Genomic DNA, 22,989 nt, shown 5'->3' on the forward strand with positions numbered 1-22,989 from the left:
TGCAGATGCGTTGACTCTAGCTATGCAATTTTCATAGCTAAAATTGTTCATCTGTAATCGACTTACTTTCCTTGTGTAGAAATAGCCTACGGGAATAATTACAGATACTTGTCATAATGAAGAGTAATTCAGTAAACCCAGACTGGTCACCTGTCACGTACCAGTTCAAGACAATTCTGCAGGCTTGAGACTTATTTATAATAGGATTTCAGTGGGAATAAAGCACTGCGCAGGCCTGAGAAGTCCATCTTATCCCACACTAAAGCTTTACAAAGTTCTGGCTTCTTCAGCTGGAGCACATCAGACCGCTGCAAAGTACTGGCCTTCACAGTGTCATCAACAGTAATAGAAACTATCAGAAAAGCTACACATAACAAACCATCTGTAATAACAAAGGCTACAGGAACGAATACTTGGTGGCACATTCCCAAGGCAAAGAACTGCTACCACCTACTCTCAGTTATTCTTTCATTCATCTAAAATCTACCGTGGTTCCAAAGGAATTAACAGCACAGATGGTTCTATTTAGAACAAAAAAGCAAATAACAGCCAATACAAATGCAAGTCTACACATATAATAGTCTGCCCTTTGCCTTGTATCCTCTCTAACCAATATATATCCAGTTTCATTGCCACACAACTAAAAAACACTGGGTACGGTTACACTCCAATGATCTGTCGACAGAAGTCTGTCAGAAGAAATTTCTTGACAAAACTTCTGTTGACAGAGTGCAGCCACATACAAAAGCCAATCGGAACAGCTGTCCACTGTGCCAACAGAGCGGTTGGACTGCCCGGTTGCTCTCTTGACAAAACAGGCACCGGTAAGCACAGTAGATAGGGCAGCCCACTGTTCTGGATAACCTGTCTGTCGAGAGAATGCCCCCACCCCCAGCATCCAAACCATTTTCTGTTGATAGACTCTGTTGACAGCAGTGTGATACCTCATGGCTGAGAGGCACAACACTGCCAGCAAAAGTGCTAGGGTTTGTCGACAAACTGTTGACGAAATGCATTTTGCATGTGGATGTTCCACCAGTTTTGTCAACGAAACTGGGATTTAGTCAGCAAAACTCGCTAATACAACCCTAGCTGCTTACATTTGAGTGTTTCGATTGGTCATTCTCCCTTTAAAGGCTATCTCCACTCGCCCAGTCAGGGTCAACCTTCTAGGCTTCAATTTCAGGAAGCTAGAAGGGACGCTTGAAACCATCTCACCATAGGCAACCGCTGTACACCTCCTGACCGAAGCCGTAGGGGAGGCAGAGGGGAGAAACCCTCCCATGACCTTGTTCAGGAGTGATGGCCAGGTAAGGCGTGCATAGATGGAATGATTCTAGCAACCCAATTGCCAGTTGACCTACTTTGCACAGTGCAGAGCCCTCCAGAAGGATGAAGACCTAAGAGATTAATTATTGATCACTAAAATATCTATTTTAGGAACAAATAACTTCCTAGGGAATCGCTACTAGCAACTAACGATGCTCATCTTAAGTCATTAGCAGAAAATCTATTGCATAGAGAAATTTGATTTGACCAACCGTGCAGCTTAGACTGGGCGCCATCAACTGTTGCTTCTCCTTCTTCTCTCCTGAGTCCAGGACCACGGGGCTGAAAACCATGAGGTCGCTCTTGGCGCCGCCTTCCCCCACGCACACCAGCCGGCTCTGGCGCTGCTGCTGCGAGGACGACCAGCTCCCGCCTCCGCTCGAGCACACCGCCGGCCCTTCCCCAGACCCGCACGCCTCTGCCGGGCCCCCGCAGCATCTCACGCCGACCCACGCCGCGATCACCACCACCAGCAGCCCGGACACCGACCAGATGGCGATCAGCAGAGACACGTTGCTGTCCACCGCCGCACCGCCGCTCCCGCCGCCGGGACCCGACTCCCACGCCACGGCCCGCACGCTCTCCACCAGCGACAGGCTCACCGTGGCGCTCGCCGACAGCGCCGGCTCCCCGTGGTCCCGCACCAGGATCACCAGGCTCCGCACCGGCCCGTCCGCCTCCTCCAGGGCCCGCGTAGTGCTGATCTCCCCGCTGTACACGCCCACGCGGAACGGCCCCGCCGACAGCGGATCCTGCACCTCGTACCGCAGCCACGCGTTGTAGCCCGAGTCCGCGTCCACCGCTCGCACCTTGCCCACCACCTGCCCTGCGCCGGCCGACAGCGACACCGCCTCCCACGCCGGCCCAAGGCCCCGGCCCCACGGGGACACCACCGGCGCGTTGTCGTTCGCGTCCACCACGAACACCTGCACGCTCGCCTGCCCCGACAACGACGGCAGCCCGCCGTCCCTCGCGCTCACCTCGAACTGCAGCACCTGCACCTCCTCGTAGTCCAACGGCTGCAGCGCGCAGATGCTCCCGCTCTCCGCCTGCACCCACACGTAGCTGGACAGGGGCCGCTCTCCCACGCGCCGCTCCACCGCCCCGTAGCTCACCCGCCCGTTCGCCCCCGCGTCCGGGTCCCAGGCCGACACGCGCACCAGAGGGGCCCCGGCCGGGCTGTTCTCCCGCACAAACACCGTGTATACGGCCTGCGCGAACGCGGGCGCGTTATCGTTCACGTCCGACAGCGGCACCACCAGCCTGCTGCTGGCCCACAGCGACGGGGCCCCTCCGTCTCGGGCCCGCACCACCACCTCGTACTCCGCCACCCGCTCCCGGTCCACCGCCTCCGACAGCACCAGCGCCTGCGAATTCTTAAACGTGCCCACCAGCCGGAACGGCAGCTCCGCCCCGATGGAGCAGCTCACCCGCCCGTTGGCTCCCGAGTCCCGGTCAGACACGCTGATCACCGCCACCACCGTCCCCGGGGGGGCGTCCTCCGGCACCGGCACCGACAGGGACGTCACCCTCAGCTCCGGGGCGTTGTCGTTCACGTCCAAAACCTCCAGCTCAATACTGCAGTGTCCCGACAGAGGGGGGTTACCCTTATCTTTGGCCTCAACTTCTATGTCATAGGCCTTATTTATTTCGAAATCCAAAAGGCCCTTGACTCGGACCTCTGCTGTATTTGGATCTAAACTAAACAAATCTGCGGCGGGAGGAGTAATACTGCTAATAAAATACAGAACGTCTCTATTGCTGCCCTCATCCAAGTCCGTGGCGTTGACTTTAATGACCAATGTCCCATTAGCTGTATTTTCCAACAACTTTATCTTATACACGGGCTGGTCACACACGGGCGCGTTGTCATTGGCGTCCAGCACTGAGATCACCAGCTGCGCGGTGCCCGTCAGCTCCGGTTTGCCCCCGTCGGTGGCTGTGAGCAATAAGCGATGCTCGGCGGCTTCCTCCCTGTCCAGGGGCTTCTTCAACACCAGCACTAAGGATTTCTTGTTGTCATCATTGGACTTGACACCGAGAGCGAAATGTTCATTGGCGCTGAGCGTGTAGCGCAGCTGAGAGTTTGTGCCAATGTCCGCGTCCGACGCGCCCTCCAGCGGGAACCGCGAACCCGCAAGTGTTGACTCCGCTATTCTAAGGATCTGCTCCCCCGCGGGGAAGAGCGGCGCGTTGTCATTCACATCCTCTATCTCCACCTCCACGTGGAACAGCCGCGGGGGTTTGCCCACCACCACCTCCAGCTCCAGGGCGCACCGGGGGCTCGGCCCGCACAGCGCTTCCCTGTCCAGCCGCGACCGCACCAACAAAGCGCCGCTCTGCGCATTTACCTCCAACGAGCCTCCGCCGCCCTCGGGCACCACCCGCAGCGGCCGAGACACCAGTTCCGCCGCCGCCACACCCAGCTCCTGCGCCAGGCGCCCCACCACCGTGCCGGCCTCGGCCTCCTCCGCCACGGAATAGCGGACCTGGCCCATCGCCGCCGCCCAGGCCGCCTGCAGCACCGCCCAGCGCAGCAGCTGCCCCGCTCCCCGCACGCCGCGCCGGGGACGGCCCATGGCGGAGCCGATCCGTGGGTCCGCCCGCGGGGGGAAGGCAGAGCGGAGCCTGCTCCGGTGAGTGAGCGTTGCGGTCCCCGACAAAACGGATTCATTCAATCCTGCGCCCGGCACATCCGGGACCCGCCTGACGCGCGGGGTTTGCCGTCTCCTGGGGGCGGAGCTGCGCGCTCCCCGCCTGGCGAACCGTCTCCTTAGACGCCAGCGGCACCGTGTGGCTGAGCGTGGGAGCGCAACAGCAGATTCCTCCTTCGCCACTTCCCCGGCACTGTCCGGCAGCCGGCACCGCTCTGCAACGAGATGCCCTTGCCGGACGTTTCTTGTGTCACCACGAGCCTTTGGGCAGCCGCGACCTTTCGCCCTCTTGGCGATGGCTCAGCGCGATCTGCTTACGGGGACGGTTTTGGCACACGCGAGTAACAACATTTGTATTTTCTCACCTCCCGGAGAGCCGCGAAATCAAACGGTGAACTGATGGGCGAGGCCGCTTTTCCACCCTCTGCCACGGCTCTGCCCAGCCGCCCGGGAGCGCGATTGTTAGGGGACGCGCAGGGCGGGCTGCGGTCGCCCAGCAGTGTGTGTGAAAGCCAAGGCGCTGCAGCCGGCGTACCAGGAGGCCAGCGATGGTTCTTCTGCCACGTTGCGGACCTGCTGCTTTTACCCACAGCTGCGCGCCGCACGCGGCCGAGACACCAGCGCAGCGCCATAGACACAGCCGCTGACGTTCAATAGTGCCAGGGGTGTCCCACCCTCGTCTCTGTCCCAGGCCCCACCCGCACCCGCCTCTACCTGCCCCGAGCCACCCTCCTCCTGCCTCCTTCCACCCTGTTCCGCTCCCTCCTCTCCGAGCCTCACAAATGCCACCTGACGGCTGATCATGGCAGGGCAGGAGAATGAAGGGAGGGACTGGTCTGCAGCGCGCAACAGCGGGCCCGAGGCACGAGGAGGCGGTGGGAGCTGATGGGGGAGTGCCACGGGGTGTTCAGCACCCCATTTTTCCCTGTGGGCGCTCCACCTCTGGAGCACTCAACAAGTTGATGCCTTTGACCATGGGGGTCCGCCGAGAAGGAAGGGGCGGGCCCTGAGGAGGAAGCCGGCACGGCAGGGAGCTGTCCACCCTGCATGTGGGGAAACCTGACAGAGAGTTGTGGGGAGGGGCGGCTGAGCCTGCCAGAGCCAGGCAGAGAAAGAGGAGGCAGTAAGGCACCGAGGGGAGATGGCAGCAGCCATGAAGGAGAGCTATGCTCATGTGCTGAGGTAGTGTAAATTTGGAGGTCAGGGGGCGGGTTGGGGATCATAAGGGTTAAACCTGGAGTTGGTAGCTTGGGTTTGGGGCTGATAGGCCTTATGGGGCTTGACTCGGGGGTCATGACCGACATGCAATAAAATATGGGGATCATGGTTGAATAAAGGTTGCACACCGCTGCAGTACAGCATCAGACCATGAATTCAGTGCCTGGGTAAGGAACACTGTGGACACGCTGGACAAAAGGAAAGAACAGGAAAAGTGCTGAATAGTTCCAGAAGCAACTAACTACCTGTAACTGCCTCCAAACCTAAAAGTCAGGGGATCAGTCCAAAACGAAATCAAGAGGCGCCTTGTCAAAGTTACATTCCTACATGGACAGCAGTCACCACACAGTTCCTGCCAGACCGCAAAAGAGCAGAGTCGGGTATAGTGTATTACAACAATACCGCACCACTCGGGATCACTGTACAAATGGCCCTTCAAAGCATTTCTGAGTGCAATATCTCCCCATTACGCTCTTCCGATAGCTCACAATGCAAAGACTTGTATGCTGTTCTTCTCCTTCTTCTTCTGCGACTGAGCCGTCCATCGATGGATCTCTTCTTCTAAGATGCCGTTGCGGACAGATTAATCAATCCTCGAACAGCAGAGTCAATTACAGATGTCACATAACAACCTGCCAATTACAGGCGTTGTAAATTCTTTTCAGATCCGATGCTTTTCCTGCAGTGCCTGCATACACTGACTCGGAAAGCAGTTAAGAGCCTGTACAGTGGTTTGCCACCAGGACTAATTGTCCTGAACTAGATTTTCCGGATCATTGGGCGATACGCCGCATGACTTCACATTGGCCTTTAAGGTGTCTTTATTGTGCTCATACTGACCACTGATAGGGCGCTTTCCATGAGAAGGATGGCCGTAGAAGACCATCTTTGGTATCCGTGTATCATCCAGCCTCCTACCATGACCAATCCAGCAAAACTGTTTGTTCGTAAGCATTGCTCCCATGCCTATGACACCACACAGCTTAAGAACCTCCCTGTTAGGAATTTTGTCCCACCAGTTCATGTGAGCAATCCTCCTCAGATAGCACATAGGGAACTGATCAAGTTTCAAAACATGGCAGTGATAGATTGTCCATGACTCTGAGGCAAACAGAACGATACTCAGGACAACTGCCTGATAAACTGCTGCTTTGGTATGGAGTCTAATATCAAGGTCATTCCGTAGGCATGTGGTCAATTTTCCAAAGGCAGCATCGGCTTTCGCTCAGGCAGCAGGTACCTCATGATCCACGTTTATGCTAGAGGGCAGTACTCTTCCGAGGTAGCAGAACTTGTCAACAGTCTTACGGACTGTACCAGCAGCAGTGATCACTGGAGTGCTGGGCCCTTTCCAAACTGGCTGAAGCATAACTTCTGTCTTCTGGAGGCTCATTGGGAGTCTGAAGCGATGAGCAGAAGTAACAAAGCAGGTAACGGCATCATCGAAGAGTAGCTGATGAACAGGAGAGGAGCAAGGACACATCCTTGCTTTGCACTGTTTGATATTCCAGAATGTGCTGATGTTTCTCCACTGTTAAGGACAATACCAAACATACCGTTACAAAGAGACCGAACAGCCTATTCGCCCGCGTGTTTTCCAGAGCCCAGCTCTGTTGACCATGTTGCACGCCTTGGTCAGGCCGATGAAAATCGCATGTTGCACTCTACATTTCTCTTGAATCTGTCTGGCTATAAATTTCATACCAGCAATGCCTGGACCAGCACAAAATCCACACCGGCTTTCAAGAATATTGCCATTTCTGAACACATGGAGTGAAAGCCCATTGTAAAGGATATGGGCCAGGATCTTACCAGCTATAGAGAGCACAGAGATGCCCTGATGGTCTTCACAACATGCAATGTCAACATTTTTCTTGTACATGTGTACAGTCAGGGCATCTTTGAAGTCCTGGAGGACTAGCTCCTTCTCCCAAATGGTACTAAATAAATGGTGACACAGTACATCAGCTGGTCACTGGCAGCTTTTCAAAGTTATGCTGGTATTGTATCATTGTCAGGTGCCTTTCTAGATTTCATCTGTTTAACAGATTTTTGTACCTCGTCAATATACTATATGTGGCAAAACTACTCCTATTAGCTTGAATTCTAGAAGAAGGATATAAAGATAGGTTTTATTAAAAATATTCATCTCTTTGTTCTTTGGATTCTGAGTGGGCTGGAGCTAGGAAACAGATACAGAAGACCTCCGGGTCAACTTATGTTAGCCCTTAAAGACAGTCAGTGGACAGATTATTGAATCTGTGTTACCTTTTGGACAAAGAAACTGGGACTCATATATTTATGAGTTACATACAGAAAAGAAATGAGAGTTCCTTTCCCCTAGTTAATAAATCTTCAGTTAGTTTATTATAGGATTGGTTATTGATTACAAGCACGGTCTTTGGTGTGAAATTGGAGCTACAAAATGATTTTGGATAACTGAACAGTTCCTTGGGACTGGAAGCAACCTGATTATTACATTATTATTTTTGGAGTAAAGCAACCACCCATCCCAGAATTAAGTCTGCCTGGAGAGCAGAATGACTGCAATGCCCAAAGGAAACTGTGCCTCGGTAGTAAGACTATTATAGAATTTCCAGCGTTCACGTTTGTTGCCAGGTTTCTGAAATGCAGTTATAGAACATACAACCAGGTTGTCACATCTGCCTTGCATTTTACAGTCTTCCATGATGTTGGCATTCCAGCTAGTATGACACCATGTATCAGTAAAGGAAAAATTAGAACCCAACAATTGCTTTCTAGATGATACTGGCATCCTAATTTCTCCAAGGGAGATATTTAAAATACCCACCAATAATGGAACCCATCTGCCATCAACTAAGAGTAACATGGACCCAGTTCACTGACGAGTAATCCATTGTTCTAAACCCTGACTAATTGCCACGTCAGAAAGAAACCACTATTGCTGCATCCCAAACATGGTCTCCAGCAACGACTCTGCTCTAACAAAAGCCAAGCTTGGTCTGCAAACACTGGAAAACATTCATGAGGCTTGCTTGAACTTTCCAGGCTGGTCTCCTCTCAGGGCACTACCACTGATCAGAACATGGAGGATGCTCTCATAGAAGTGAAGAGCCCCTTTCTAATGTCTCACTCCACCATGGAATAACATTTAAATTACTCTTTATCATAGTTTGCCCGCCTCCGCTTGCTATTTCTGCTGCCTTCTTTCTAGCCGTTTACCTTTCTGCTCTCACTCTTAGTCTATATGTCTATGATATCATTTATTTCTAAGAAAGCTATAACAGGGGTATCTTTGTGCCAGGCCATCTCTATATCAAAGTCATTTGTGCAGAAGAATCAACAGAAGAGGGGCTATGAGAGAAATTAACCATAGTCCAGGAGAACAAGTTATTAGAACACCTAGTAGGCCATTGACACACGCTCTACAACTGAAGAACGAGAGGGCATTCTTTTAACTGATGTTGTCAATAGAAACGACTTTTATTATCATGCACATGTGGGGGTGGGGTTATTTTGTAAAACTTTAAAGCAATGAATGTCAGTCCTGGTATGCCTATAACCCTCGTTGAAATAATTGTCTGCAGGATTGTTGTGGTGGTGCTGGTCCCAGAATATGAGAAGTAAAAGGTGAGGTAATATCTTTCATTGGACCAACTTCTGTTGGAGGAAAAGGCTTGTGAGCTCCGTAGAGCTGCACAGACTTGAAAAAGTCTCTGTGGAGCTGAGCAGCTTACCCTTCCACCAACACAAGTTGTTCCAGTAAAATGTGAAAGAGGATGTCCTGAGCAAAGAGTAGTTCTACAGTCTTTCTTGAGCGAAGAGCACTTACCACAAACCAATATCAAGTATGAATAACATTTCATTGTTTCAGATAAAATATGCGATTGATTTTTTTTCAGCAAAGACAATTGCTTTTCAAATCACATTTTATATGGAAAGTAGAATTAAATAATTCCGTCCCTCAGAGATCCCATGAGCTACTTCTTTCATCACAATATAGAACAGAACATTTTAGGGCTCAAGAAGCAGCATGACAGCAACTCGCGTAGTTTGTAAACCCATTTCCATGTGGTATTTGGAGGGGAAATGCACTACACTCCTACAAATAGATTACACAAATACATTTAATAGACCAATAAAACGGTCCAGTTTCAAGAGAAACCCCAAAGACAAAATGGTCTTGTGCCCATCCTATTCACCGGGGAGACGAGGTGAGATTTGTTATGTTATTTTAGAGGGGGTAGGATGGGCATCGTTGTGATTAAGGAGGAAAGGTGAGAGACAGCAGGTCGGGTTTCTATCTTGTCTTCAGTCACACCCTTCTTGCTTGCGAATTATTTCATTCTCTGTGAGATCGCACCAGGGAATGGGGAAAGTTCTGTCTAACATGCAGGGCATCACAGAGCCTCACTTAATACTTTTCGAATGTAGTTCAACATCTCCGGTTAGATTTCGGCATCTAAGTAAAATGCGTTACTCATGAATTTATTCCCTCATTAATTCCTTCGGCGATTGGCACTATCCATAATGATACAGACAACGAAAATATAAACTAGCAATTTTTGTCACGTCAAACTCCCAAGCAAAGGGAGCCCAAGCAGAGCCCAAACAGGAAAGTGAATTCTGCAGTTCTTATTACACATAAATCAAAAAAGAATAAAAATACACAACTTAAAATCTTCCCCACCACTAGGGAAATCTGAACCATAAAGATAAAGACAAAAATAGAAAAAAATGTCTAGATAAAGTTCCCTTTAGGCCTCCCTAAAACTACAACCTCTAACACAGATTCTACAATACCACTAAAACAGGTCAACTAACCTATTAGTTAATATAAGATTTTAATATATACCCCATAACTAAATCCCAATCCTTTTCTGCCTAGGCCACTTGCACGTTCAAAGTTAGTGAAAGAAACCCGCGAAATTACAATGCACATATCCAAACACCAGCACAGCTGCTTTTTGCAAAGTTTCCCTGACTTCACAGTGGTTTCCAACAGCGATTAGAGGTCAGGGAAGTTGGAATAACTACAACAAAACACCACTCACCGTTCCGCACGGATTGGGAGTCGCGTCCTGCTGCTTCTCCGCCGCCCAGTTGTCAGCAGAGCTGGGCACCACGGGGCTGAAAACCATGAGGTCGCGCTTGGCGCCGCCTTCCCCCACGCACACCAGCCGGTTCTGGCGCTGCTGCTGCGAGGACGACCAGCTCCCGCCTCCGCTCGAGCACACCGCCGGCCCTTCCCCAGACCCGCACGCCTCTGCCGGGCCCCCGCAGCATCTCACGCCGACCCACGCCGCGATCACCACCACCAGCAGCCCGGACACCGACCAGATGGCGATCAGCAGAGACACGTTGCTGTCCACCGCCGCACCGCCGCTCCCGCCGCCGGGACCCGACTCCCACGCCACGGCCTGCACGCTCTCCACCAGCGACAGGCTCACCGTGGCGCTCGCCGACAGCGCCGGCTCCCCGTGGTCCCGCACCACGATCACCAGGCTCCGCACCGGCCCGTCCGCCTCCTCAAGGGCCCGCGTAGTGCTGATCTCCCCGCTGTACACGCCCACGCGGAACGGCCCCGCCGACAGCGGATCCTGCACCTCGTACCGCAGCCACGCGTTGTAGCCCGAGTCCGCGTCCACCGCTCGCACCTTGCCCACCACCTGCCCTGCGCCGGCCGACAGCGACACCGCCTCCCACGCCGGCCCAAGGCCCCGGCCCCACGGGGACACCACCGGCGCGTTGTCGTTCGCGTCCACCACGAACACCTGCACGCTCGCCTGCCCCGACAACGACGGCAGCCCGCCGTCCCTCGCGCTCACCTCGAACTGCAGCACCTGCACCTCCTCGTAGTCCAACGGCTGCAGCGCGCAGATGCTCCCGCTCTCCGCCTGCACCCACACGTAGCTGGACAGGGGCCGCTCTCCCACGCGCCGCTCCACCGCCCCGTAGCTCACCCGCCCGTTCGCCCCCGCGTCCGGGTCCCAGGCCGACACGCGCACCAGGGGGGCCCCGGCCGGGCTGTTCTCCCGCACAAACACCGTGTACACGGCCTGCGCGAACGCGGGCGCGTTATCGTTCACGTCCGACAGCGGCACCACCAGCCTGCTGCTGGCCCACAGCGACGGGGCCCCTCCGTCTCGGGCCCGCACCACCACCTCGTACTCCGCCACCCGCTCCCGGTCCACCGCCTCCGACAGCACCAGCGCCTGCGAATTCTTAAACGTGCCCACCAGCCGGAACGGCAGCTCCGCCCCGATGGAGCAGCTCACCCGCCCGTTGGCTCCCGAGTCCCGGTCAGACACGCTGATCACCGCCACCACCGTCCCCGGGGGGGCGTCCTCCGGCACCGGCACCGACAGGGACGTCACCCTCAGCTCCGGGGCGTTGTCGTTCACGTCCAGCACTTCGACCACCACCTTGCAGTGTCCGACCAAAGGTGCGTGTCCTTTATCAATAGCCTCCACTTGAAGTTCGTAGAATTCAGTGTCTTCGAAATCTAGTTCCCTATTTACTCTGATCTCTCCCTTACCTGAGTCTATTATAAAGGTCGCACTAACGTTAGAGGGATTAACCCTGCGAAGTGAATATGAAATGTCCTTGTTAATTCCCTCATCTAAGTCGGTGGCGATCACCTGCGTCACCATTGCTCCAATCGCTGTATTTTCCAGCAATCGGACTCTGTACACGGACCCGTTAAACACGGGCGCGTTGTCATTCACGTCCAGCACCGAGATCACCAGCTGCGCGGTGCCCGTCAGCTCCGGTTTGCCCCCGTCGATGGCCGTGAGCAACAAGCGATGCTCGGCGGCTTCCTCCCTGTCCAGGGGCTTCTTCAACAGGAGGGCCAGTGAGTTTCTTTGCTCTTTACTGTTCTGCAGTTCTAGACCGAAATGTTCATTGGCGCTGAGCGTGTAGCGCAGCTGAGAGTTTGTGCCAATGTCCGCGTCCGACGCGCCCTCCAGCGGGAACCGCGAACCCGCAAGTGTTGACTCCGCTATTCTAAGGATCTGCTCCCCCGCGGGGAAGAGCGGCGCGTTGTCATTCACATCCTCTATCTCCACCTCCACGTGGAACAGCCGCGGGGGTTTGCCCACCACCACCTCCAGCTCCAGGGCGCACCGGGGGCTCGGCCCGCACAGCGCTTCCCTGTCCAGCCGCGACCGCACCAACAAAGCGCCGCTCTGCGCATTTACCTCCAACGAGCCTCCGCCGCCCTCGGGCACCACCCGCAGCGGCCGAGACACCAGCTCCGCCGCCGCCACACCCAGCTCCTGCGCCAGGCGCCCCACCACCGTGCCGGCCTCGGCCTCCTCCGCCACGGAATAGCGGACCTGGCCCATCGCCGCCGCCCAGGCCGCCTGCAGCACCGCCCAGAGCAGCAGCTGCCCCGCTCCCCGCACGCCGCGCCGGGGACGGCCCATGGCGGAGCCGGTCCGTGGGTCCGCCCGCGGGGGGAAGGCAGAGCGGAGCCTGCTCCGGTGAGTGAGCGTTGCGGTCCCCGACAAAACAGATTCATTCAATCCTGCGCCCGGCACATCCGGGACCCGCCTGACGCGCGGGGTTTGCCGTCTCCTGGGGGCGGAGCTGCGCGCTCCCCGCCTGGCGAACCGTCTCCTTAGACGCCAGCGGCACCGTGTGGCTGAGCGTGGGAGCGCAACAGCAGATTCCTCCTTCGCCACTTCCCCGGCACTGTCCGGCAGCCGGCACCGCTCTGCAACGAGATGCCCTTGCCGGACGTTTCTTGTGTCACCACGAGCCTTTGGGCAGCCGCGACCTTTCGCCCTCTTGGCGATGGCTCAGCGCGATCTGCTTACGGGGACGGTTTTGGCACACGCGAGTAACAACATTTGTATTTTCTCACCTCCCGGAGAGCCGCGAAATCAAACGGTGAACTGATGTGCGAGGCCGCTTTTCCACCCTCTGCCACGGCTCTGCCCAGCCGCCCGGGAGCGCGATTGTTAGGGGACGCGCAGGGCGGGCTGCGGTCGCCCAGCAGTGTGTGTGAAAGCCAAGGCGCTGCAGCCGGCGTACCAGGAGGCCAGCGATGGTTCTTCTGCCACGTTGCGGACCTGCTGCTTTTACCCACAGCTGCGCGCCGCACGCGGCCGAGACACCAGCGCAGCGCCATAGACATAGGCGCTGACGTTCAATAGTGCCAGGGGTGTCCCACCCTCGTCTCTGTCCCAGGCCCCACCCGCACCCGCCTCTACCTGCCCCGAGCCACCCTCCTCCTGCCTCCTCCCCCCCTGTTCCGCTCCCTCCTCCCCGAGCCTCACAAATGCCACCTGACGGCTGATCATGGCAGGGCAGGAGAATGAAGGGAGGGACTGGTCTGCAGCGCGCAACAGCGGGCCCGAGGCACGAGGCGGCGGTGGGAGCTGATGGGGGAGTGCCACGGGGTGTTCAGCACCCCATTTTTCCCTGTGGGAGCTCCACCTCTGGAGCACTCACCAAGTTGGTGCCTTTGACCATGCGGGGCCTCCGAGAAGGAAGGGGCGGGCCCTGAGGAGGAAGCCGGCACGGCAGGGAGCTGTCCACCCTGCATGTGGGGAAACCTGACAGAGAGCTGTGGGGAGGGGCGCCTGAGCCATGCAGAAAAAGAGGACGCAGGAACGCACCGAGGGGGAGAGGGCAGCAGCCATGAAGGAGAGCTATGCTCATGTTCTGAGGTAGTGTAAATTTGGAGGTCAGGGGGCGGGTTGGGGATCATAAGGGTTAAACCTGGGGGTGGTAGCTTGGGTTTGGGGCTGATAGGCCTTATGGGGCTTGACTCGGGGGTCATGACGGACATGCAATAAAATATGGGGATCATGGCTGAATAAAGGTTGCACACCGCTGCAGTACAGCATCAGACCATGAATTCAGTGCCTGGGTAAGGAACACTGTGGAAACTCTGGACAAAAGGAAAGAACAGGAAAAGTGCTGAATTGTTCCAGAAGCAACTAACTACCTGTAACTGCCTCCAAACCTAAAAGTCAGGGGATCAGTCCAAAACGAAATCAAGAGGCGCCTTGTCAAAGTTACATTCCTACATGGACAGCAGTCACCACACAGTTCCTACCAGACCACAAAAGAGCAGAGTCGGGTATAGTGTATTACAACAATACCGCACCACTCGGGATCACTGTACAAATGGCCCTTCAAAGCATGTCTGAGTGCAATATCTCCCCATTAAGCTCTTCTGATAGCTCACAATGCAAAGACTTGTATGCTGTTCTTCTCCTTCTTCTGCGACTGAGCCGTCCATCGATGGATCTCTTCTTCTAAGATGCCGTTGCGGACAGATTAATCAATACTCGAACAGCAGAGTCAATTACAGATGTCACATAAAAACCTGCCAATTGTAGGCGTTGTACATTCTTTTCAGATCCGATGCTTTTCCTGCAGTGCCTGCATACACTGACTCGGAAAGCAGTTAAGGGCCTGTACAGTGGTTTGCCACCAGGACTAATTGTCCTGAACTAGATTTTCCGGATCATTGGGAGATACGCCGCATGACTTCGCATTGGCCTTTAAGGTGTCTTTATTGTGCTCATACTGACCACTGATAGGGCGCTTTCCATGAGAAGGATGGCCGTAGAAGACCATCTTTGGTATCCGTGTATCATCCAGCCTCCTACCATGACCAATCCAGCAAAACTGTTTGTTCGTAAGCATTGCTCCCATGCCTATTACACCACACAGCTTAAGAACCTCCGTTAGGAATTTTGTCCCACCAGTTCATGTGAGCAATCCTCCTCAGATAGCACATAGGGAACTGACCGCGTTTCAAAACATGGCAGTGATAGATTGTTCATGACTCTGAGGCAAACAGAAGGATACTCAGGACAACTGCCTGATAAACTGCTGCTTTGGTATGGAGTCTAATATCAAGGTCATTCCGTAGGCATGTGGTCAATTTTCCAAAGGCAGCATCGGCTTTCGCTAAGCCAGCAGGTACCTCATGATCCACGTTTATGCTAGAGGGCAGTATTCTTCCGAGGTAGAAGAACTTGTCAACAGTCTTATGGACTGTACCAGCAGCAGTGATCACTGGAGTGCTGGGCCCTTTCCAAACTGGCTGAAGCATAACTTCTGTCTTCTGGAGGCTCATTGGGAGTCTGAAGCGATGAGCAGAAGTAACAAAGCAGGTAACAGCATCATCGAAGAGTAGCTGATGAACAGGAGAGGAGAAAGGACACATCCTTGCTTTGCACTGTTTGATATTCCAGAATGTGCTGATGTTTCTCCACTGTTAAGGACAATACCAAACATACCGTTACAAAGAGACCGAACAGCCTATTCGCCCGCGTGTTTTCCAGAGCCCAGCTCTGTTGACCATGTTGCACGCCTTGGTCAGGCCTATGAAAATCGCATGTTGCACTCTACATTTCTCTTGAATCTGTCTGGCTGTAAATTTCATACCAGCAATGCCTCAACCAGCACAAAATCCACACCGGCTTTCAGGAATATTGCCATTTTTGAACACATGGAGTGAAAGCCCATTGTAAAGGATATGGGCCAGGATCTTACCAGCTATAGAGAGCACAGAGATGCCCTGATGGTCTTCACAACATGCAATGTCAACTTTTTTCTTGTACATGTGTACAGTCAGGGCATCTTTGAAGTCCTGGAGGACTAGCTCCTTCTCCCAAATGGTACTAAATAAATGGTGACACAGTACATCAGCTGGTCACCGGCAGCTTTTCAAAGTTATGCTGGTATTGTATCATTGTCAGGTGCCTTTCTAGATTTCATCTGTTTAACAGATTTTTGTACCTCATCAATATACTATATGTGGCAAAGCTACTCCTATTAGCTAGAATTCTAGAAGAAGGATATAAAGATAGGTTTTATTAAAAATATTCATCTCTTTGTTCTTTGGATTCTGAGTGGGCTGGAGCTAGGAAACAGATACAGAAGACCTCCGGGTCAACTTATGTTAGCCCTTAAAGACAGTCAGTGGACAGATTATTGAATCTGTGTTACCTTTTGGACAAAGAAACTGGGACTCATATATTTATGAGTTACATACAGAAAAGAAATGAGAGTTCCTTTCCCCTAGATAATACATCTTCAGTTAGTTTATTATAGGATTGGTTATTGATTACAAGCACGGTCTTTGGTGTGAAATTGGAGCTACAAAATGATTTTGGATAACTGAACAGTTCCTTGGGACTGGAAGCAACCTGAATATAACATTATAATTTTTGGAATAAAGCAACCATCCATCCCAGAATTAAGTCTGCCTGGAGAGCAGAATGACTGCAATGCCCAAAGGAAACTGTGCCTCGGTAGTAAGACTATTATAGCATTTCCAGCGTTCACGTTTGTTGCCAGGTTTCTGAAATGCAGTTATAGAACATACAACCAGGTTGTCACATCTGCCTTGCATTTTACAGTCTTCCATGATGTTGGCATTCCAGCTAGTATGACACCATGTATCAGTAAAGGAAAAATTAGAACCCAACAATTGCTTTCTAGATGATACTGGCATCCTAATTTCTCCAAGGGAGATATTTAAAATACCCACCAATAATGGAACCCATCTGCCATCAACTAAGAGTAACATGGACCCAGTTCACTGACGAGTAATCCATTGTTCTAAACCCTGACTAATTGCCACGTCAGAAAGAAACCACTATTGCTGCATCCCAAACATGGTCTCCAGCAACGACTCTGCTCTAACAAAAGCCAAGCTTGGTCTGCAAACACTGGAAAACATTCATGAGGCTTGCTTGAACTTTCCAGGCTGGTCTCCTCTCAGGGCACTACCACTGATCAGAACATGGAGGATGCTCTCATAGAAGTGAAGAGCCCCTTTCTAATGTCTCACTCCACCATGGAATAACATTTAAATTACTCTTTATCATAGTTTGCCCGCCTCCGCTTGCTATTTCTGCTGCCTTCTTTCTAGCCGTTTACCTTTCTGCTCTCACTCTTAGTCTATATGTCTATGATATCATTTATTTCTAAGAAAGCTATAACAGGGGTATCTTTGTGCCAGGCCATCTCTATATCAAAGTCATTTGTGCAGAAGAATCAACAGAAGAGGGGCTATGAGAGAAATTAACCATAGTCCAGGAGAACAAGTTATTAGAACACCTAGTAGGCCATTGACACACGCTCTACAACTGAAGAACGAGAGGGCATTCTTTTAACTGATGTTGTCAATAGAAACGACTTTTATTATCATGCACATGTGGGGGGTGGGGTTATTTTGTAAAACTTTAAAGCAATGAATGTCAGTCCTGGTATGCCTATAACCCTCGTTGAAATAATTGTCTGCAGGATTGTTGTGGTGGTGCTGGTCCCAGAATATGAGAAGTAAAAGGTGAGGTAATATCTTTCATTGGACCAACTTCTGTTGGAGGAAAAGGCTTGTGAGCTCCGTAGAGCTGCACAGACTTGAAAAAGTCTCTGTGGAGCTGAGCAGCTTACCCTTCCACCAACACAAGTTGTTCCAGTAAAATGTGAAAGAGGATGTCCTGAGCAAAGAGTAGTTCTACAGTCTTTCTTGAGCGAAGAGCACTTACCACAAACCAATATCAAGTATGAATAACATTTCATTGTTTCAGATAAAATATGCGATTGATTTTTTTTCAGCAAAGACAATTGCTTTTCAAATCACATTTTATATGGAAAGTAGAATTAAATAATTCCGTCCCTCAGAGATCCCATGAGCTACTTCTTTTATCACAATATAGAACAGAACATTTTAGGGCTCAAGAAGCAGCATGACAGCAACTCGCGTAGCTTGTAAACCCATTTCCATGCGGTATTTGGAGGGGAAATGCATTACACTCCTACAAATAGATTACACAAATAAATTTAATAGACCAATAAAACGGTCCAGTTTCAAGAGAAACCCCAAAGACAAAATGGTCTTGTGCCCATCCTATTCACCGGGGAGACGAGGTAAGATTTGTTATGTTATTTTAGAGGGGGTAGGATGGGCATCGTTGTGATTAAGGAGGAAAGGTGAGAGACAGCAGGTCGGGTTTCTATCTTGTCTTCAGTCACACCCTTCTTGCTTGCGAATTTTTTTCATTCTCTGTGAGATCGCACCAGGGAATAAGGAAAGTTCTATCTAACATGCAGGGCATCACAGAGCCTCACTTAATACTTTTCGAATGTAGTTCAACATCTCCGGTTAGATTTCGGCATCTAAGTAAAATGCGTTACTCATGAATTTATTCCCTCATTAATTCCTTCGGCGATTGGCACTATCCATAATGATACAGACAACGAAAATATAAACTAGCAATTTTTGTCACGTCAAACTCCCAAGCAAAGGGAGCCCAAGCAGAGCCCAAACAGGAAAGTGAATTCTGCAGTTCTTATTACACATAAATCAAAAAAGAATAAAAATACACAACTTAAAATCTTCCCCACCATTAGGGAAATCTGAACCATAAAGATAAAGACAAAAGAGAAAAAAATGTCTAGATAAAGTTCCCTTTCGGCCTCCCTAAATCTATAACCTCTAACACAGATTCTACAATACCACTAAAACAGGTCAACTAACCTATTAGTTAATATAAGATTTTAATATATACCCCATAACTAAATCCCAATCCTTTTCTGCCTAGGCCAGCTGCACTTTCAAAGTTAGTGAAAGAAACCCGCGAAATTACAATGCACATATCCAAACACCAGCACAGCTGCTTTTTGCAAAGTTTCCCTGACTTCACAGTGGTTTCCGACAGCGATTAGAGGTCAGGGAAGTTGGAATAACTACAACAAAACACCACTCACCGTTCCGCACGGATTGGGAGTCGCGTCCTGCTGCTTCTCCGCCGCCCAGTTGTCAGCAGAGCTCGGCACCACGGGGCTGAAAACCATGAGGTCGCACTTGGCGCCGCCTTCCCCCACGCACACCAGCCGGCTCTGGCGCTGCTGCTGCGAGGACGACCAGCTCCCGCCTCCGCTCGAGCACACCGCCGGCCCTTCCCCAGACCCGCACGCCTCTGCCGGGCCCCCGCAGCATCTCACGCCGACCCACGCCGCGATCACCACCACCAGCAGCCCGGACACCGACCAGATGGCGATCAGCAGAGACACGTTGCTGTCCACCGCCGCACCGCCGCTCCCGCCGCCGGGACCCGACTCCCACGCCACGGCCCGCACGCTCTCCACCAGCGACAGGCTCACCGTGGCGCTCGCCGACAGCGCCGGCTCCCCGTGGTCCCGCACCACGATCACCAGGCTCCGCACCGGCCCGTCCGCCTCCTCCAGGGCCCGCGACGTGCTGATCTCCCCGCTGTACACGCCCACGCGGAACGGCCCCGCCGACAGCGGATCCTGCACCTCGTACCGCAGCCACGCGTTGTAGCCCGAGTCCGCGTCCACCGCTCGCACCTTGCCCACCACCTGCCCTGCGCCGGCCGACAGCGACACCGCCTCCCACGCCGGCCCAAGGCCCCGGCCCCACGGGGACACCACCGGCGCGTTGTCGTTCGCGTCCACCACGAACACCTGCACGCTCGCCTGCCCCGACAACGACGGCAGCCCGCCGTCCCTCGCGCTCACCTCGAACTGCAGCACCTGCACCTCCTCGTAGTCCAACGGCTGCAGCGCGCAGATGCTCCCGCTCTCCGCCTGCACCCACACGTAGCTGGACAGGGGCCGCTCTCCCACGCGCCGCTCCACCGCCCCGTAGCTCACCCGCCCGTTCGCCCCCGCGTCCGGGTCCCAGGCCGACACGCGCACCAGGGGGGCCCCGGCCGGGCTGTTCTCCCGCACAAACACCGTGTACACGGCCTGCGCGAACGCAGGCGCGTTATCGTTCACGTCCGACAGCGGCACCACCAGCCTGCTGCTGGCCCACAGCGCCGGGTCCCCTCCGTCTCGGGCCCGCACCACCACCTCGTACTCCGCCACCCGCTCCCGGTCCACCGCCTCCGACAGCACCAGCGCCTGCGAATTCTTAAACGTGCCCACCAGCCGGAACGGCAGCTCCGCCCCGATGGAGCAGCTCACCCGCCCGTTGGCTCCCGAGTCCCGGTCAGATACGCTGATCACCGCCACCACCGTCCCCGGGGGGGCGTCCTCCGGCACCGGCACCGACAGGGACGTCACCCTCAGCTCCGGGGCGTTGTCGTTCACGTCCAAAACCTCTATCAAAACTTTGCAGTGTCCCGACAGAGGAGGGTTTCCTTTATCTTCCGCCTGGATTTGAATATCATATGCCTGATTTGCTTCGAAATCTAATTGTCCTTGAAGTCGGATCTCTCCTGTATTCGGATCGATTTTAAACGCGTTTCTTCCGTTCAAAGGAAAGGAACTGCTGACGGAGTATGAAACGTCTTTATTGCTGCCCTCATCCAAGTCCGTGGCGTTGACTTTAATGACTAAGGTCCCATTAGCTGCGTTTTCGAACAACTTAATCTTATACACGGGCTGGTCACACACGGGCGCGTTGTCATTCACGTCCAGCACCGAGATCGACAACTGAGCGGTGCCCGTCAGCTCCGGTTTGCCCCCGTCGGTGGCCGTGAGCAATAAGCGATGCTCGGCGGCTTCTTCTCTGTCTAGGGGCTTCTTCAACACCAGCACTAAGGATTCACTGTGTTCGTCGTTCTTTTCCAATTCTAGCGAGAAATGTTCATTGGCGCTCAGCGTGTAGCGGAGCTGAGAGTTTGTGCCAATGTCCGCGTCCGACGCGCCCTCCAGCGGGAACCGCGAGCCCGGCACTCTCGATTCTGCAATACTCAGATTTTTCTTCTCCGCGGGGAAGAGCGGCGCGTTGTCATTCACATCCTGTATCTCCACCTCCACGTGGAACAGCCGCGGGGGTTTGCCCACCACCACCTCCAGCTCCAGGGCGCACCGGGGGCTCGGCCCGCACAGCGCTTCCCTGTCCAGCCGCGACCGGACCACCAGAGCGCCGCTCTGCGCATTTACCTCCAACGAGCCTCCGCCGCCCTCGGGCACCACCCGCAGCGGCCGAGACACCAGCTCCGCCGCCGCCACACCCAGCTCCTGCGCCAGGCGCCCCACCACCGTGCCGGCCTCGGCCTCCTCCGCCACGGAATAGCGGACCTGGCCCATCGCCGCCGCCCAGGCCGCCTGCAGCACCGCCCAGCGCAGCAGCTGCCCAGCTCCCGGCCCGCCGCGCCGGGGACGGCCCATCGCGGGGCCGGGCTGGGAGTCGGTTCCCTTGATGAGCGAGGAGCGGAGTCCCGGGAGGACGCGGTACCTTTCCGCGCCCCTGAATTCACTCCAGTCCTCACACATCCGGGAGCCAGTCTGACGCGTCCACGGGCAGGGCTCAGCCTCCGGGGGAGGAGCTGCCTGTGTCCTTCTCCCGCAAATGTCTCTTTAGGCGACACTGACACCTTGTGTCGACATCTGTAAGTGCAACGGCCAACTCCGACCTCACATTGTCCGAAGCTCCATAACCATTTCTTCTCGCTGAGAATTGCGTCTTACGTGTTCCGAACCATCCTCGATCCCGCCGGCTGCCTTACACCGGCTCTTCTTATCGCTGGTCAAATGCTTCAACAAACCCCTTCCCGTTTCCCCGCTTTTCGTCACAGGGAATAGTCTGTCAATGGGGTTTCGATCATCGCTGGACCCGAGTCTGCAAGAATTAAATTCCTTCTTTACGCTACCAGTGAGGCTATTGATCTATTACTCCGGTCCCGCACCTCCTGGCAACGACACGTCACTATTAACAGCCTCTTCTTCATACCGGCAAAAGTTTACTTGCTTCAAACCTCAAAAGTAACACAACTGATGGTCTGGAAAATAATGTCGAGAGGTCGCAGCTGGGAGCAGATGTCTTCATATTTGTAGTTGATCTATTCCCGATGTGGTCGGTCAGGTGGGAGTTAAGGGCCCCTTGGTGACAGTGTCCTGCTTCCAGCTCTCTCCCAGCGACGTCAGGAGATCGGTGTGTGGGCAGCGTTGGCGGCTCTCGACAGACGGGGCATCATCTCGGGAGAAAGGCTCAGACCATCCCTGAGCTCCCCGGGGCCATTTGGGATGTCGGATGTTCCAGCCGGAGCCTCCAGTTGTATTCAGGGGCGACCTGGACACTGCTACAGCCCACGGTGCGCTGCGGAAGCCTCAATTAACAATCGTGGGAAACCCGTTGTGCGTCAGTTGAACTCTCCCTGGTTCCCCAGGTGATCAAGGCTGCGGCTGTTCAGTGACTGTCCGTAACGTCTCCACGTGCCAGATAAGGAGATGAGCGGAGAGACTGGAACCCGGAAACGACCCCCCGGAGAGACGCCCTGAGACAGGCTGGACATCAACCAGCCCCCACCTCGCGGGCTCGCTCACAGAGCAGCTGCGGGCAGCGGTGACAAGTCCGCGCCCTCCACTCTGTGCCGAGCGGCCGCCAGGGCTCCTGTGCTGAGTCATCACGACAGGGGCATTTTACCTCAGGAGAGAAAGGCGGGAAGCGGGTCCCTGAGTCACGTGACTGAGTGGAAATCCTGTCTCGGGCCCTGCGCCCCCTGCCGTGCGGGAGGAACGGAAGGGTCTCGTCCGAGGAGAGTGACGCAGCCCAGAGCGCGGAAGGGGAAGAAGGGGCGAGGCACGTCTCCTTCAGAAGAGCCGCACCTCCGGCGTCCCCGTTCCATTTGTGTCATCGACCCCGCCCGTGGCAGGAGTTGATAGAAACCGCTGGAAACATTAGGCCGTGAAAAGCGACATTTGCTGTCAGGAGAACAATTAGAGGATCTCTTGGCCCAAAGATGCCGAGGCCGAGTTTGGTTTAAGTCCGTTTAGTTCACGTTTTAGGGAGAGTTACCTGCACGCAAAGGTCAGTCTGTGAGGCAAATCTCCACTCAGCACAACGCCGGGAAGT

General features: G+C 53.9%; 2 protein-coding genes across 3 annotated transcripts in view; both read right to left on the minus strand.

Moving 5' to 3' along the window:
• The window catches only part of LOC142021310 (protocadherin alpha-7-like), a 157,476-nt gene extending 144,863 nt beyond the window's left edge, over positions 1 to 12,613 (minus strand). For both annotated transcript variants that reach the window (XR_012647661.1, XM_075009958.1), the window contains exon 1: positions 10,238 to 12,613. Coding sequence is in view for 1 of the 2 variants with exons in the window: in XM_075009958.1 (XP_074866059.1) it covers positions 10,238 to 12,613 (2,376 nt within the window). In the remaining variant the exon portion in view is untranslated. The remainder of the gene's footprint in view (positions 1 to 10,237) is intronic.
• Positions 12,614 to 12,938: 325 nt separating this feature from the next.
• On the minus strand, positions 12,939 to 21,361 carry LOC142021362 (protocadherin alpha-3-like). Its single transcript, XM_075010072.1, has 4 exons — positions 18,930 to 21,361; positions 15,133 to 15,423; positions 13,644 to 13,694; positions 12,939 to 12,998 (listed from the first exon to the last, which is right to left on the minus strand). Exons 1-4 carry the CDS (start codon positions 21,303 to 21,305, stop codon positions 12,939 to 12,941), a joined length of 2,778 nt encoding a protein of 925 aa, XP_074866173.1. The 5' UTR covers positions 21,306 to 21,361.
• Between the last annotated feature and the right edge of the window lie 1,628 nt (positions 21,362 to 22,989).

Source organism: Carettochelys insculpta, chromosome 15 (assembly GCF_033958435.1).
Source record: "Carettochelys insculpta isolate YL-2023 chromosome 15, ASM3395843v1, whole genome shotgun sequence".
In the NCBI taxonomy this organism is placed as follows: domain Eukaryota; kingdom Metazoa; phylum Chordata; order Testudines; family Carettochelyidae; genus Carettochelys; species Carettochelys insculpta.

Excerpts from the sequence above, each read along its gene's own strand:
- LOC142021362 (XM_075010072.1), bottom strand. The coding sequence starts at position 21,305 with ATGGGCCGTCCCCGGCGCGGCGGGCCGGGAGCTGGGCAGCTGCTGCGC. Across the intron at positions 15,424-18,929 it reads CTCCCAATCCGTGCGGAACG|TGGAGAAACATCAGCACATT; the intron begins GTGAGTGGTGTT and ends TGTCCTTAACAG. Across the intron at positions 13,695-15,132 it reads GCATAAACGTGGATCATGAG|GGCCCGCCCCTTCCTTCTCG; the intron begins GTACCTGCTGGC and ends CTTCCTCCTCAG.